This window comes from Ricinus communis, chromosome 7, assembly GCF_019578655.1.
Source record: "Ricinus communis isolate WT05 ecotype wild-type chromosome 7, ASM1957865v1, whole genome shotgun sequence".
Lineage (NCBI taxonomy): Eukaryota > Viridiplantae > Streptophyta > Magnoliopsida > Malpighiales > Euphorbiaceae > Ricinus > Ricinus communis.
The window spans coordinates 27,276,442-27,295,131 of record NC_063262.1 but is presented as its reverse complement, the minus strand read 5'-3'; the positions used below and the strand labels follow the sequence as shown (position 1 = coordinate 27,295,131).

The following is an 18,690-nucleotide window of genomic DNA, read 5'->3' as shown; positions in this document are numbered from 1 at the left end:
GAAATTCATTCCTAAACGCACCCTAAATATATAAGAGCTGGATCAATCCATATATACAGACGATATATCAATTTAAATCAATCAGCATATCTTACTAATGAAAAAAACGGATGAAATGCATTGTTAGTAAAAATTATTACACATATCATCACCCTTTTAGATTATGCAGAAGAATGAGTAAAAATGGTCTAAAGAATATTGAAACAAATTCAACATCAAGAACTTTTCATCTGCCATTTATGCAATGGAGTACTGGAAGCATATTCTGTTAAAAATACCCCTACACCATTTCTAAAACAAATTAACCATGTAGGCCTTATCCTGCTCGTTTCCTTCAGCAGGTAAGACTTTTCAGAGTAAAGATCAGAATGGGTGTAAAAATTGCCAAGAAAACATATATTTGCCTATGAAAATCATTGATAAAATCGCTCCTTCTGCCTCCAAAGAATTCCATGATGCATTAATTTCCACTTCACTTTCAGGAAAGGGTTATTTTCTCTTTGTTGTTCACTCCGGAATCTGTGTGTCCTCCCCATTTCCTTATCCTATCTTCAGCAATAGAAGCCTGCAGTTGTACACAGGAATTTTACTATGCATGGTTTTAATTTTCTTTTTTCTTGTAATTGATTGCTAAGTGTATAAATTTATTTTTATAAAACAGAACTTGAAGTGTATCAATATGTAAACGAGATAAAATACTGAAAATGGTGAAACTGTGATTACCTCTTTGTTCCAATTTGTTTTATAAATCATCCAGAACAGGGCACAAGTCTGTACCACAGTCCCTGACATCATTCCGTACCAAATGCCCTAAACAGCCAAAACAATAACAAAATATCTACTTAATAAATATTCATCTACTTAAATTTATCTAGTCTATCATCGAATTAATTATTTTTCTTGTTTAGCAGCAGTATCATCAATGGCATGAACAGAACATGAAAAAGAAATTATAGTGAAGAAGAAATAATAAAAAAGAAAGACTTACTCTGACACCCCAACCAACTTTGTAACCCAGAATGAGACCCATGGGAATTCCAAACACATAGTAACAAGCTATGTTCACATAAGCAACAATAGCTTGCCATCCGGCTCCAATGGCGACACCTTAAATACAGGAGAAGATGGAAAAAGGAAAAAAATGAATAAAATATTATTGCATCTGCTGCAGAAATTAAAATGAGAAAAACAAATGTGCATGTTCGAAGGCAGGCAGGCCAGGCTCTGGTGGTAAGCCAATAAGGCTTACACCTAGCGCTCCTCCTGTAGGAGAAATGAAGCACCCTTATTTTGGAGCTCCTTTTCTTAGCTACAACCCCCTAAATATGTTGGGCCTACAGGAACAATTAACTAGGCAGAGCACGCTTTTCAACTCGGTGATGCACCAATATCTTAGCTTAAATTCTTAAAAAAGAAAATAAGAAAAGCAGGAATGCCATGATGTTGTACATATTAGTGCATCTAATAAATGTGAAACTCGTATATTTAATATAACTGCAAGTTGATAATAAAAAAGTTAAAATTTACCAGAGAGAACGGGCTGAACATTATTAATGATGATGCAAGCAGCAAGAACTGGTGTTAGCTCATTCACAAGTTCTTTAACTTCTGAATCATTGGAAAACAAAGATGGGTACGAATTTCTTGAAAGGAAAAGAATGAGAGAAAGGACAACACCGATCAGGAATGATGATATAACAGCCACCACCAGTGAAAATTTTGCTGTTCTTGGGTGACCTGCTCCCAGCTCATTCGATACTCTAACACTGCGTTGGCATCATCATTTTTTTTCATATTTAATTAGTTATTATAACTTCTTTTTGCACTAATAATTTTATAAGAGTCAAGAACAATGACCGAACCTTATTGCTGCATTCATTCCTATTGCTATCATGACTGTCCATCCCAAGATGTTCATGCTGCAACCAATTCAACAATTCATGGCACCATGAGGAAACGGGAAAAAAACAAAAGATTAAAAAAAAAAAAAAAACAACAAATCTCTAGGTATGTTATGAATGATACATGTTGAATATTTTACATTTAGATTGATACGTGAAATAAACTTATGTTAATTGTCTGTGAACATGGTGTTTAGATCAGGATGTATTACAATGTTTAGAAAAATATTTAGTCACTCCGAGAGTACACGAAAAACTGTAAAGCAAATAGTGAATGAAGTTGCGCTAATCTCCAAATTAATTAAGAGGCTAACCAAGACAATAAGGTATGTCTTCACGTACTTAGCAAGTGAATGTTTTCACCATATGTACTGAGGAAAAATTCTGAATCTGCTTCTAAGAAATAATATAATGTATAATTGGATGCGGCATGACTGACTCTCAAGATTGCATGTAAGAGTTAGAAATTTTGTTTTCAATTTGGTCAGGAAAAAAATAATCAAATGCAGAAAACCATGTCGAAAAGTTAAAAAGGATATCAGGCATATACTTACCAAATAGACAAAGCATCCACTGAAACCTCTGCGTTCTTTAAATATCCAGCAAACAGTATTAATGCCATGAAATACCAGACTTCTAAGCTGCACAAACAATTTGCAATTATTAAATATGTGAATTTGATGCCTGACCAAAACTCAGATGTTGGGGGTCCATATGCTTATAAATATATATATCATTCTTTTTAATAGTTGTTGTATAGAAAAATTACGTGCGCGACAAGTAATATATATTCAACCAACTGATGATAATAGCTTCTGTATGTATCATTGAACCATATTCTATTTAGAAGAGGATCTGGAGAGGATTTTCCTCTTTTTTGTTTTCTATGTATATATTAGTCAAATTTTATCTGAATTTGTATTTTCTTTTTTTTTTTTCAGGACGATACCAGACCTTGATTATGGTGGGCTGCTGGGTGTTTACAGGAAGACATGGGAAATGATACACTTCTGACATGGGCGCCTGTTGGCTAAATAAGGCCTAAGGTTGATGAAAGACATATAGCCAGATTTTGTTGACCATTTTAAAATCTAAATACAATGTTATAAAAATAAATAAATAAATAAAAATTATAGAAGTGTGGGAAGAAAGGGTTGGCCTTGGCTTGAATTGTTTGCATATAGATTATATTATTGTTTATTGGTGTCGAGATGATGATTTGTCGTCAAATTATGAGTTATTAAAGATCGTTTTCTTGTTAGATTAGATGGACCATCTCAGCAAAACTCAACAACCAGTCGACTACGTCTTCAGATTTGCCTCTTCTTCTTTTACTTTTCCCAACACTTGCAATCAATATCCCAGTGAAAGGACTCGTGGATCATATTTGCCCACCAAAATGAAGATCCTTTCCAAATAACTTATGTAAAAATAAAATGGATTTGAGATCTAATATATATATATATATATATATATAGTAAAATTTATTATTACCAGTGTTTTATATTTAACGTTAAAAATCAATATAATATTATTTAATTATTAATTTGATATATAATAGAAAATGTTTTTTTTTTGGAAAAAAATAAGAATAAAATAGATTTTAAATTAAAAGCGAAAATAGGAAAAAAAATTATATAGTAGACTTACCAAAGCATAACAGCAGAGGCAAGAGACAACCTAACAAAACTCCATAAGTTTTGAAAGGCCTTCCATGAGAAACCATTCCAAGCTCTACCACATGTTCCACTGATAATATAAAGGAACTGAGCCAAATCAATGAACCACCATGATGCATTTAACACCACTGCAGCTCCCACCAATCCCCACCCTAACTTCAGCATCAACAGCCAACTGAATACTGCATGCAAAACCAGCGCTGCTGCAGCTATCATTGCCATCACCATGATCTTACTCTGAGCCTGCAAGAATTTTGCCATTGGAAAATTCATAGCATAAGCAAATAGCTGTGGTATCATCCATATAGCGAACACGCCTGCTGCTTTTGATATTGCTGGTGTCTGTCCAATGGACTTCAAGATTTGAGCTGCAAACACGTATAACAAGCAAAGAAATGAAGCTGTAGTGCCAAGAATGACCCATGATCTTTGTAAATAGATTCCTAGCATATCTAGCTGCTTTGCTCCATATGCTTGCCCGCATAGTGTTTCTAGTGCACTTCCCATGCCAAGCTGTTTAGATCAAAAAAAAAAAAGAAAAACATTGTAAGCCCGTATAAACGGAAAATCAATGAGACATGTAGCTATATATAATATAGTAGTTATAATTATACCGTACCATTATGCCGAAGGAAAAGCCCGCGATGACGGAGTTCTCAACGGAGACGGCAGCAAGGTCTAGAGTGCCAACCTGGCCGGAGAAAACTTGAGTGACGGCTCCAAGAGAGTATTGGCAAATGGAGGTGAAGATTGCAGGGCCAGCAAGATACCATAGTTTCTTGGATTCTCTATAGAATTCTCTAAAGAAATTCCTGAAACCAGTGATCGGAGGGATGTCATCGGAATCGGGGACAAAGGCAGAGCTGAAAGAATTATTATTAGTATTTGTATTCGGGGTAGAAAGTGATAATAATTGTCGGTCTTCGCTCTGGAGAGAATCATGGTTATGGCCCTCAGTAAAGTGAGCAGAAAGAAGCGGCTGCTGCGAGTCCTCCATGTTATGCGGGGAGAGATAGATATGGGTGGTATTCCTTTATAAAATCCTTGAAATCTGACGTTTTCCATTTTCTGTTATTTCTATATAGTTTATACACGAATTAAAAAATAACTTTCTTCATTAATGCTATTAGTTATTATTTTTTTATATTAAATATCTGTATTAAACTTTTTATAAAAATTACTATTCCACATATAGAGATTAATTACTATGATATATTTTAATAATTTATTAAATAAATAACTAAAAAATAAATCACGATCTTGGATCAATAAAAAAAAAAAGGTAAAAAATATATATTAAGCCTCTTTGTGTAGTAGAGACCAATAAAAGCAAATCCCAATAGATTAATGACGTAAAGAGCCGATCTATTTATGAATCTATATTTAAAAGTAGCAATTGAAAAATAATAACCAACGCGATAAATGCAACTTGTCTGAAAATTGTAAATTCATTCCCCATTTTGTCCTTGTCACGCTACGCATAATCCAATTAGAAACATTCTTTCTCTATTGTAATTTTATATAATTTCTCTACTAATTCGATTAATATTTCGCATCTAAACTTTTTCTCATATTTTCTTTTTCTATATTCTCTCTCCTATTCAATAACTAATTATATTTTCTGACTTATTTTCCATTTGTGACCACAATCTACTTCCTTTTATTAATCTTTTTTTCTTATTTTGATATTATTTTTATTTACTTTCTTATAGTACTTTTTCTACTTTCCATTGACAGTAGAAAAAAGAATTAGATTTTAGTCATAAATGGAAAGTAAATTATAAAATTTAATTAGTAAAAGAATAGATAAGAGAATCTAGAAGGATAAAAAAGAAATAAAAGAAAAATTAGATATGGAAGAAATCAATGGTGGAGAAATTATACATGTGTAAGTGGATCCCCTCTATACACAGCTTGTTTAGGAAATTGATGGTGTTGAACAAAAATTTCTATAATTAAACATTAGACTTTATGACGATCAATTTAGTTTCTAGCATTAGAGGAATAAGAGATTATAAATATACTAATTTTTGAAATTTTATTGTGAACAATCTTATTTAATTTCTTCATTAAAATATTCTCACTTGGAGATCTGTTGTCAATTTCTCTTGCATAACAATTTCTCAGTAGATACCTTTTATTGATTCTTTTAGCGGAATAATTTGTATTAATACATATAGTGAAACATTCTCGTATGGAAATTTGTTTAAGAAATTGATAATATTAAATAAAAAATTTCTCATTATTCCTATAAATAGATAAAAAGAATGGAGAGATTATTAAATCTTATATTTAATATCCACTTTGAGAGTGAAGTTAGTTTTTAGTAAATAGAGAAATAAAAAATTGTAAATATACTAATATCTTGAATTAATGGAACTATTTATGTGTGAGATTATTTCTATACAAGTCTAATATTCCAAATCATTTATCATAATTATTTAATTATACAATATAGCTTAAATGAATCCCTGTAAGCTTCGGCTTTCCTTTTCCTCGTTATATTTAATTTATGGGCAGAGTAAAAATATAACATATATGGAATAAAACTGAAAGTTATTAACAACATCAACAAGTTAGTATATAAGATGACAGCACATTTTATCATTTCTCATGCACACTTAGGATTATAAAAAGAAAATAAAATGAATGCGGTTACCATTAAAAATCAAAATCTTATATATATAAATAATGAATTATTGTATTATTTCAGTGTACATCCCAATCAATTTAATTAGAACAAATAAATAATATGTCCAATAAAAAGATTGCATCTAATTGACATATAACATAAATATACTTAAATAATAGCCCAAGTGGGAATTATTGAAAAAGATATCTCTTTTCTTGACAATTAAGCTAAAATTTCATTTGCAAATGTCCAATGTGAAAGGTATTAGTATATATGTAGTTTCTGAACCGTTTGATTCATAATAAATCCGAACATCTGATTCCGGAATAATTACAGGGCTATAATCGTATGGAAAATTTTCTATTTAATTAGGCCACATTTTCGGAGCTGAAAATCACTCATTTTCATGGTTGGTAGATTCTTTAAAGTTTTTAGCTATTTTTTAAGATGAATTTATTTAATTATTCTTGTTATATTATATTTTATAATTAGACGAGTAATAAATATATAATATGATATTAATGAATTTTTTCATAAGTTATTTTTATATTAATACTAAAAATATTATAGATAATGGACCTATATAATAAAGAGGATTCACAGGCACTTGATCTAGATTGTGAAATAAATAAAAAAAGAATAATCGGTTTATTATTTAATAAATATTTTTCAACTTTTTTCCATATATATTGTATGTATTTTATGTATTTGTATGTATATATATTGGTATGATATCCTATTAACCATCACTTGTTTTGATGGTTAATTGACCATTTAATTTAGATTTTTTTTAATTATTTCTATCTTTTCATAATTGAATGAGCAAAAAATGTACGTAATTATATCACGATATCACTAAATTCTATGTTAATATTCTTCAAGAAAATTAACAATTTAAATCTTATTTTTAATGCTAAAAAAATTAGTATAGACAATGAAAGTATTTAATAAAGAGGAGTACAGTAAAGAGGAGTGAGGCATTGGATCCAGATTGTGAAATAAAAAAAAAAAAGAAAAAAGAAAAACAGAAAGAATTATTAATCGGTTAATTTTTTAATATATATTATTCAACTTATTATGTTTCACCATATATGTATCTATTAGATGTATTTGTTTGTCCTGATTAATTAAACATTGTCGCATGTTATTGAATATTGCCAAAATGATTATTGTTTCTTTAATCTAAGAGCAGGCAGCAATCGAATAAAATATAAATCACTTTTATAAAGTTGACAGGAAATAATAAAATTAACTGAGAACTGAGAACACACAGGCTGGACTTTTATGTACATTTATGCATTATAAATATAATAACCTAAGAACTTTAATTTATCTTTTTTTTTTTTTTTTTTTTTTCAGTTTCAGAAATGGAATGAGATAGGATAAGTATTGGGTTTAAATTTTACTGAAATTAAGAAAAGTAAAAAACAAACTAAGAAAAGGCAGTTCTCTGACTTTTCATTAATGAAACATTTTTGAAATCGGCCCACTGTCTGTCCGACCTGAATTATTGAAGTTTTAACTAAGTAAGAGACAAGAAATTAAAATTTGTTTTTTTTTTTTTTCTTCTTCTTCTTCTTTCTATTAGATTCAAAATTCATCTGCTATTTTCAGTGCCTGGCTTTTATTTTCTGCTGTATTACAAATTTACAAGGCTCCACATGCCCCAAATACACAGAGATCTGCAATTCCATTCTTGTGAATATAGGGTTAATGTTCTACTTATATATTTTTCTTATATCAAATATTATGTATACAGCAAAAACCTATGCTTTTTTTATGGAGTTTGTGGTGATATCTTTTATAAAATTTGGATTTTACTTTATAAATGTTTTGTAGAAATTACGATTATACTTTTCTTATAGAATTTGAATCTTATTTTATGAAATTTAGTAGATTTAATAGAAATTTCAATTTACAAATATTTACCATTACTTATTTAAAGATAAAAGAATCTATTTGTTGTAATTTTTCTTTTACTTCTTGATTATGTATTTCTTTTATATTGTTAATGAAATTGACTCTAAGCTAGAGATACTAAAGTCTCGAAATTGAATTAATTAAACAGAAATGTTTGTGAACTCTTCTTCTTCTTCTTCTTTTTTCTTTTCTTACTTTTAATTGAGAAATTAGAATATAATGTCAAAATATAAAAGTAAATAAATAAACGAAGTACCAATTTAGAAATAGAAAATTTAATTAAATATATAAACAGACGTAGTCCGGTTTGGTCCCTCTTTGAATAAGTCTGGGCCGGCCATAAGGGATTTTAGAATTTTTAACATACTTTTAAAATTTGCATCTTTTAAAAACCGGCTGTAGTATTTCATGCCCTCCAAAACACTTTAATTCCTTAATAAAAAATACGTGCCTGACAGTTATATATATATATATATATATATATATATATATATATATATATATATATATATAACTATTATAAAAATATTTTTATTATTTTTATTTAAAATTTATATGCTTTAAATAAAGTAAAAACTAATTTAAAATTTATATAATTGAATTTATGTGAATTAAATTATGATAAAATAAATTCTGTATTAGTAAGTTATGTGTTTCGTGGTATAGTCTTCATGCTGTAAACTCAAGGTATGTGAGTATCCTCAAGCTAAGACCACAAAGAGGCACCTCGCCATGGGGGTCTTTCTGCTCTTTTGGATTTCGATAGCCGAGTTAGCCCTTTTGGATTATACCAGAAACAGATCGTAGCAACTATTAGTTCATTGCCAATGGATCGAGAAGAAGAAAAGGAAGAGGTTTACAAAGCCATAAGAGAGAGTATGATAAACATAGATGAAAGGAAAACTTGCCTGATTTTTATTTAGAATAACTTCCCCTTATATAGTGAGGAGAGTCTCTACAAGAATACAAAAGGAGGCTGAGTGGGGATCCCACTCATCCTCCACTCACATGCCTAATAAGACAATATACAATAATTCACTCCACTCACATATCACATGCCTAATAGGACAATATACAATAATTCACTCCACCCACATATCACATACCTAATAGGACAATATACAATAATTCACTCCACTCACATACCTAATAGGTCAACATACAATAATACACTCACATGCCTGATAGGACAATATACAATAATTCACTTAAAGTAATAAGAGTGGCCGACAGCTTCACATGCTCAGAAAATATCGTCATATTGATCATCATCCATTGGCTGGAAGTCTTGCATGAGAGCTTCTTGTTGTGCCCTGGTTAAGGTAGGGTCATCCAGTGGAGTTGGAAGATCAGAGGAACAGAAATGTTCAATGGATTGCCCAGTTGATTGATGTCCATTGAATGTGCATACTAATGGTGTTGAGACATTAGTCATCCTTGATTCATTTCTGTATTGCAGGGCCTGTTTTAGGTCTTCTGTGATTGCTGGCGAAGCAAGATGTAGAGGACTATTAAGTGTTCTCCAATGGTAACAGATATTCTGGGTTGCATATGTGTTTTCTGTCAGTCGGAGATAGGGCCTGTGTAATATGAAGATAGCATGGTATTCCGAAGCTTTGGAAATGTTGTCTGAGAATAACCGATGCTCATCGATAAATTTAAAGAGATCTCCTGTCCATTGATATGGAGTTTTGAACCAGGTAAGGAATCTCCATGGATATGACCCTGAGTTTGCTTCATTGTTGAAGAAGTGTAAAAGATTCATAATGGGCACTTCTATAGCATGATGACAGACTGTAGATAGGCACCATATGAACCATAACTCACTTTCATGCTTTGGATGTTCAGGAGATAAATGATAAATCAGACACCAAGGGTAGTCTGGAAAGAAGAAGTTGGGTTGTATTGGGAGTGAGAAGGTTTGTTGAAAAGTTGCCAAATAATGGAACATCATGTTCCGGGCAAAGTCAGTGACTTGTTTGGTTGTGAGGTTGTTGGGAAGATCTAGTGGTGAAGGAGGTTGTAGGTTGGTTCTTGAAGATGAAGAAGCCATAAAAATTATGGGGAGATTTATGGTAGAGGTGAGAAGGGCTATAGGCTGATTCTGAGGTTTGGAAAGTCTGGATAAGAAATCTGGGATTAGGTTTCTTATCCCTTTTATATGCTCAACCTTAAAATCATACCTGCTGAACCATGACTTTAATTGCAATAGTTGGGGTTCAGGCAAGGTCTTCTGGTTGGATTCAAGAATCTTTGGGAAGGAAGAGTTGTCCATCCGAACCAGGAAGTGCTGTCCAATTAGGAAGAATTCAAACTTTTTTATCCCGTACTTGACCGCCAAAATTTTCTTGTAGGTCGTGTGATAATATTTTTCTGAAGAGGAAAACTGACCCGATGCATATTCACATAATTGTTCCTTGTCGTGGAGCTTTTCTAGGAGGATGGCCCCCCATGCATAGTCAGATGCATCTGTTTGGAGAATAAGTTCTCCTACTGACGGGATTGTAAGAGGTGGCGGATTGTGAGCCAGCTCTTTTAGTTTTTTGACAGCTTTTGTTTGTTCTGCTCCCCAAGGAGGAGGGTTCTTCTTGAGCATCTTTGAGAGGTGGCACGTGTAACTAGACAGGTGTGGAATAACCTCTCGAACATAGTTTAGGATTCCAAGGAACTGTTGAATTTGTTTCACTGATAAATTCTCTTCCGGAAAATCATCAAGTTCCTTTGTCAGGTGGGGACCATATGTGTACTGGCCATTCTTGAAATGCATTCAGAAATTCAATTTCTCAATAGTGCTCTTCTTTTCGACAAAGATAATGCCATATTTCCGGATGATGGCAAGAAACCTGTAGCTTGGTGATGGTCCTCTGCTGTTTCTAAGAATAGTAGGATGTCGTCGATGTAGATCAAAGAAGAGTAAAGAATAGGCCCAAAAATCTCAATCATGGTCTTCTAGAATTGAGATGGGGCCGTCTTGAGCCCAAAGGGCATAACAGTCCACTGGTATTGGGCATTAGGGATACAAAATGCAGTCTTATATCTCTCTGTGGGCTGGATACCGAGTTGCCAAAAGCCTGCCTTTAGGTCAAATTTGGAATAGTATTGGGCCTTTTGGATATGGACTTTGAGATTTGAGATCCGAGGAAGAGGAAATTTGTTGTCTTGAAGGAAATGGTTTAAGGGCTTGTAGTCTATGACAAGCCTCTTTTTTTCTCGAATCCTTTCAGACCTTTTTTCCACATAAAAGGCTTGGCAAGCCCATTGTGAAGTAGTGGGTTCAATTAGGCCTTCATGTCGCATTCCGACCGGCTAGGTCTATGGGAGACATTCCCATATGTGTGGCTTTAGTAGGGTTAATGTCTTCATTAAGTTTGAAGGGAAGGTTGATATAGAATTGTGGATTTTTCCATAGAGGAAGAGGATGTTGAAAATGTGAATGAGATTCTGGACAGAACTGAAAGAATTTTTTTGTGTATGGTAAGAATGGTGGAATAGTATCTGTCAGAGAAAACAGATTTGAAGTTTCAGTGTATGGCCGAAACTGTCTCTTGAACTTTATGCCAGTTGGAAGAATTTGGAGCTTTTGAGCTTGATGATAAACATCAAAACCTATCAGGATATCCTTATTTGGAAGATCCAAACCAATGATGTGCGTCCATACAACGCAATCAGGAAAGAACTGTATTCCGATCTTCTGTCTTGTGATCAGAGTGGTTTTGAAGGTTTGACCATTGGCTGCCCTGAAGAACTGATCATGGGGCTTCCAATACTCTGATGGGAGAACTATTGGGTTCATCATGCTTCTTTGTGCTCCAGTGTCAAAGAAAGCTATTACTGGTACATGCTTGGAGTATTTTGAAGATAGGATCTGTATGGGAATATATGGAACTGGAGGGGGTTTTGTAGTAATTTAAAAAGTTTCAGGAGTTGGGGAAGAAACAAAGAAAGAAGACAGTAGGGTTGGAGAGAGAAGATATTGTATTACATCTTCCAGAATATTCTCCTGACTTTCTTCATGCAGATCAATCATCAAGATTGGTATTTCACCATCGTCTGAGTCTGAAGAAGATTCTTGTGAGGACTCTGTGGAGTCTGAGAACTCCATTTCTAACCCAAATAACCTTTCTGGGGTAAGATCTTCTTGCTCCAAAAGTAGAGATTCTATCTCCGCTTCAAAAGAGTCTGGAAGAGATAAAGACATGCTGACTTTTTGGATCATTTTTGCTGACTTTTCTGGATTCCTAGGACAATTTTTTGCATAGTGTCCCTTTCTTTTGCAGATGAAACACCTGTCAGACTTGTACCCTTGATTCCGTTTCTTACGAAAATATTTGAACCTCTTTGAGGTCTTTTCCCTGAACTTCTTGTTGCTGCGCGTGTATTTCTGGAAATGATGTCCAGACTTCTTCTTATAATTTGAACAGACGCAGTTGGCGGCTTTGCACTTAATCTTGAGGTGGTTCTTGTTGCAAGCCTTTTGAACTATCAAATCCCTTTGAGATAACCTTTTGAATAGCTCTTATTGATCACACAGTCTCTTAATGGAAGAGAGTGTGAATTGCCAAATTTCGCCAAGTGTAATAGAGGTGACTGGTCTCTTTGTTGCCGCAATCATATTGTTGACCTCAGGTTGTATTTCATCCGGCAGAGAGGTGATGAAGGTATACTTTAGTGTATCGTCACCATCATGTCCTCCAATGACATAGTAGAGTTTGGACATAGCCGAATAGTGCTTTTCCAGATCCTTCATTTTTAATGAACACCATTTTTGATCAAAGAACTCTTATTTCTGCTGTTTTATGACAAGGTCATAACTCCCAAGGAACTGGTTATGGAGGATTGTTATTGCTGCTGATGGAGTTGGCAGAGTGACAAATTGAAGCCTAGTGTGGCTGAGACTGAAACCAATCTCTTAAGCTTCCGGTAAACCTTGTGACAAATTCGGCAAGGACTTTTTTGAGTGTGGCCCCTTCAAAGGTCATTTGAAGATCAATCCATGCCAAGAATTCGGAAAGCTTGTCCTTCCATTTCGATGGTGGTAGGTCATCAAAAGTGAACCAAGGTCTCGTGCTAGCTGGTTTTGACCTTGGGTTTGGAGCTCTAGTGGGAGCAAAGAATGACTGAGCATCCTCATCCTCAGGTTCCACTATTTTTGAACTGAGATCAGTAGCATAAGTGTTCATGAGAATCTCAGTGATGTCCGCCATCTCTGAATTATTTGAAGAGGATTCTGAATCATACGGACTGATGAGAGATTGCTCTGGAAGTTTGTCTTTAGAGGTTAGAGGAGGAGATGTTTTCTTTTGCTGGGTTTCTGAGTTTTTTGGGTAAAGGTGAGAGAAGGTGCCGAAGGGCTGATAAAGGGTTTCTTGTGGTTGTTCTGGTTGTGAAAGAAAAGGGAATGAAGAATAGTACGAAGGAGCAATAGCCGCGATGTGGAGGCCAAGTAAAGGATGGAATCATAGTAGGACTGGTCTCTTGAAGATCATGCTCAATTTGATCTATTTGTTTCTTCAGTGTGATCTCCTTTTCCTTTTGTATGAAGGTGGGTGTAATGGGGTACGAGGTATCCGAAGCTCTATCCGATGGCGATGAATGAAGCTGGAGTACTTCTTGTGAGAAAGTATCCAACTTATGATCCAGCGTTTGAGCCAGGTATAAAGCTTGGTCCAATTTCTCGTCTATCTTTTTTAGATAGGTATTCTGGACGATTGAGTTGGAGGTTTGCCAGTTTAGCACCTCTTCTGGTGGTGTCAGTGGCTCTAGTAATCCAGAGGGGGAAATCCTTGAAGGAAGGATTTCTGATCTCTTATTCTCCGTTTTCCCTAAAGGAGGGAAATCCTCTGGTTGGAACATGTAGCACTCTTGAATTGCTGGTTGTACCGCTGATATGGAAGACAGAGATGAAGAACATCTAGAAATTCGTGGCGTTGTAACCGAAACCGTGGTTTCAAACCCTATGGGAACTGAGCTCCTGCAGGTTTTGTTTTCCAGCCTATAAACTCCTAGATCATTCTGGATCTCTTTTCTGCAGGTTGCAGAAGGGGATTTTCCATATTCGACCTTAAGTTGAGCCAATAGTACCTTGAATTCATCGTAAGAGGTATCAATGACTGTTTTTCCTTCTTTTGCAAGGAACTTAATAGCCTCATCAAACATTGGGAGTGGTGTTTTACCTGTCTGTTACTTTTGGGAACCATCTGGATCTCGGTCATCCGGCTTTGATCTCCTTTCTGAACAAGGAGTGTCCGGTGACATGTTTCGAGGATTCTTTTCTGGATGCCGAAAGCAAGGTTCAGCAAAGTCTAAGTCCTCATCACAAGTGCATCCTGGGCGGCACATCTCTGGGGCAACATCCCAGACGAAGTGTCCTTTAACATGGGCGGCATAGATATGGTTTCCAGAGAACTGGAATGAATGAATAGGGATCTTTTCCCTTGGCCTTGATACTGGTTGTATCATGGATGCTTGAAAGATGGATGGAGCTGAAGAAGATTTCCCAGTTTTTGTGAAGATCGTTTTGACAGTTCCATCTTTTTGATTGATAAAGAGAGGATCTGTAGCTTGAACAGGCTTAGATTGAGATGCCTGAAGCTTTTCGTAGTTGGTGACCCACTCAGTCGGGATCAGCTTTTGAAGATCTTCCTTTTCCAGCTGCCTGGGAGCCTGGACAATAGTGGGGATCTGGCCAGAATCGACCATGATGAACAACGCATCAGAAGAGGCTTGAAAGCCTGGGATCTGCAGGTTAAACGCATGATCCTGTAGTCTGTAGACTATCTGATGGTGTAGAGTTGCAGAGAGAGCGTTATCAACCTGATTCGGTCCTGTTATCTGGACTTGAACTTTTAAGGCAGTGGAGAGATAAGGATCATTGAGAGATAAATTAAAATTGGGGAAGAAGGTCAGGACAACACTTCCTGTGTTGAGTGTTGTGACGATCGTTCCGATCACTCCATGCTCATACTTGAGATATCTTGTGTCCAGTAACGACATATGGGCTGTGACCGGTAAACCCATCCTTCCATGATAGGATTGGACTAGTCTAACTGCTCCAAGATGGAGGTGTGTGTAGCCCTGTTTTCTCCACTGTTCTTCTCTTTCTCAGTGTTCTCTTACTGCTACCACACAGGAGCAGTACGTTACTCTCGAAATTCCAACCTCCATTTTTTTATAAATTTGAACTAAATATATTATTAATTTTATAAATGAACAAAGATAATTAACTTCGTTTTAAAATTTAAAGTTTCAAACTTTTTTTAAAAATGAATTTTTACTTTAATCATGAATGTTGGAAAATAATTGTTTTGACCATATAATTAATTCCGGATTATTGAACTCTAATGAACAAATAACAGTGTAAAGAAAAAGGGTTAAAGTTTGAATGGTGCGGTCAACCTTAAGACTTTTTTTGCGTGGTCATAATAACGCTATTTGTTTGTTAGTAATTCATGTACCATGCATAATCACGTGTCTTTTTATCCGACACGTTCCCCAACAAATTATTAAATAAGACCACAATTATGCACATATATATATATATATATATATATATATATATATATATATATATATATATATATATATATATATATATATATATATATATATATATATATATATATAAGGTGATCTGATTCGTGATTTCGATGTCCCAACCAAATTGCGATCATCAAATATATAGTTTGAATATATAATTACTCATTAAATAAATGGATAGTTGGCATTTGGCACAGTAATTCAGAGTGTACCCATTCCAAAAAAGAGCTATTTTAATTATAGAATCGTTTTAAATGCATAATACTTTTTATAAAAATTAATTATTGATTTTAATATAAATAATTTATTATTATAATCAGATATCTGCTGAATTTTAATAATTGGTTACCCGCTCTCTCTGACACACCTGATGTAAGTAATATATTAATATCGGTACTTTTGATGGTTGAACTAAAAGATCACATCTGATTGATTTCATCTTCTCGAAGACAAAGTAATTGTTTCGATTGACTTCTAATTTAATAGAGTGGTTCATCATTTATTCAGCATCATCAATTTTTAGATAAATCCTTAATTATTTTTCTTTCTCTTTTATTTTTATCTTTTTTCTAAAATATAAAAAATAAAATTATTTATTATTTTATTTTCCTTCCTCTTTTAATTTCTCAGATATAGAAACAAAGAGATTCAACTTTAGAAGTCCCAAAAATCACATCACTAGATGTTATCTATACAACAAACATTCTAAGGCCAGTCGACATAACAAACCAAGAGTCACTTCACAAAATGTTAACTATACAACAAACTTTCCAAAAGCAAAACACAACCAACAAATCAAAAAGCAAATACAAAACTTTTTTTAAAGGAAACAAAAAACAGTAATTAGATAAAAAGAAATTAAAATCTTAATCAATCAAATCAAAATTAATAATATTAAATACATAATTTAATATCTGCAAAAATAGTACTCGAACCAGATTGTATTTATTAAAAATTAGATTGAAAATCATTGTAATTATATACGTTCTAAACTTATTCTATTAACATAAGATAGAGTCAAATATTTAAATAGATTTTGAATAAATACAGCATATATAATGATTTTTATGCTCAAAAGGACTCTGGTTCTAAATTAACGACTACATATACAACAATTGTGTTATACTTTTGTACAAAGATAGTCCATCGTTTTTTATTTTATCAATCTAAATCAAATTAGAGAATAGCTATTCTATATGAAATGATTATTTTATTTCTTAACTATTCTCAAAAAACAAACAAATTGCATCTGGACATCCAAAGATGACATAAAAGAAATTTCAGAATAAGACATAAAACAAAATATTAATGGACAAAATAATCTTAAACAATCCCAACTCACTAGAATTGAAAAAGTTATACAAAATACTCATTCTCTATGTATATATTGATGGAGCATTAACTCTTTTATCATGCGGTGCATATATCAATATTATGGAGAGATGCCTAAACATGGATGCAATTTCCCTATATCTGAATGTTTTATATAATTTAATTAAGGTTTCGAATTCGAATTTTAGATATGCAATTTTGTTAAAATTTTTAAAGTAGTGCGTTGTCACCCGCAAATATTATTATCCAACGCTTTAAATTACTTTAAATTATTAAATCTTAAAAAATAAAAATCAAATGGAGCATGTGGTTAGGCTAAATCTTTTGGTCGAATCACTAGTATTTACCAAATTGGATATAAAATAAATAGTTTCTTATGACAGTTCCTTGCGTACAATTCCAAATGACCCTATATATCACTATCGCGAATAGCTGTATCTGGCTCATGACCTCCTTTGAGATTTTTGATTTTTTTCCCTTTTTCTTTATCGGTCCTTAAAGCTTCCATTCTTGCCCATCAGCCAGCTAGGAAAACCAATCGACCCATCCTGCTTTAGTAACTTTGCCATGCATCTGGAATCGAATAATGATATCATGAGTAAGATATTTGAAAGTTTTATTTATAAATTCAATCTTTTTAAAATCAAATGGTTCTTTCGTGAATGTAATTAACAGTTAAAATAAATAAAGATGATGCTCTCTTGTGAGAATGACGGAGGAAAAATATATAAATGAGTAACAATTAAAGGACACTTCATTGTCAAATGAAGAACATGGATTCAAAGACATTAATTAAAGCACCTTTTTGTAATGAAAAGTTATTACGTAGAGCTTATCATGCACATTTCTCATAGGGCGAACCAAAATAAAAGATCCTCTTTTATTATTGTAAGTAAAACTATTAATATAGTGCTGATGAGAGTGGCTAAATAAAACCATTTTAAAACTAGAGGCCAAACTTCATGACTCACTAAGGAAAAAAAACAACAATCGCAATTTTCAACTAACTATAATTATAAAACTCTATGTTTTCTTTTTCTTTCTCTTTTTTCAATTTTTTATTAATATTTCATTTTTTGACAACCATTGATAATTTTTAGATTTATATTAATTTTTTAATGGGGTGTTAGAGTTATTGTTAGATAGAAGTTTTATAATATTCAATTACGAAGATATTAAATCTTTTTTATAGGAGTGACGAATAAAAAGAAGAGATTGATCTTTTTAGAATTACAATCTGCTATTTTTTTCGACATAATTAAAAATATTAAAAATAATTTTTTATTTATATTTTAATATTGAATATTTTTTATTAATAAAATATATTTATTAATTTTTATTAATAAAATAATAATATCTTCTTTTAGAAAAAATCTGCAAATGGAGAATCATGAATATACAATAATTTCAACACAACGATTTATATTTTCCCTTTCATTCATTGAAAGAAGTTGTACCTACCTCATAAAGCTGTCAAAAGAAAAATAAAGAAAGATTTCGGTCCATGAGAAATTATTAATTTAATATGGATTCATTAACAAAGAAAAGTTGGAAAGTCCTACTTCTCTGTTTTGACTTTCTGTACGGAGATAATCCTGTATCATTTCTTTTTCTTTTTCCTTTTCTCGCCAAATGATTTCTTTTTGCACTTAAAATTAGTTTCGAATGCTGCCCAAGTCCAAAACGACAT

The 18,690-nt window shown here is 32.9% G+C and overlaps 1 protein-coding gene across 1 annotated transcript; it reads right to left on the bottom strand.

The window, feature by feature from the left end:
* Positions 1-208: 208 nt before the first annotated feature.
* On the bottom strand, positions 209-4,626 carry LOC8273502 (protein DETOXIFICATION 29). The gene is made up of 8 exons (XM_002527878.4): positions 4,200-4,626; positions 3,552-4,093; positions 2,456-2,542; positions 1,863-1,919; positions 1,528-1,766; positions 989-1,107; positions 724-810; positions 209-565 (listed from the first exon to the last, which is right to left on the bottom strand). The coding sequence occupies exons 1-8, from the start codon at positions 4,575-4,577 to the stop codon at positions 479-481; spliced, it is 1,596 nt and encodes a 531-aa protein (XP_002527924.1). The 5' UTR covers positions 4,578-4,626; the 3' UTR covers positions 209-478.
* Positions 4,627-18,690: the final 14,064 nt, after the last annotated feature.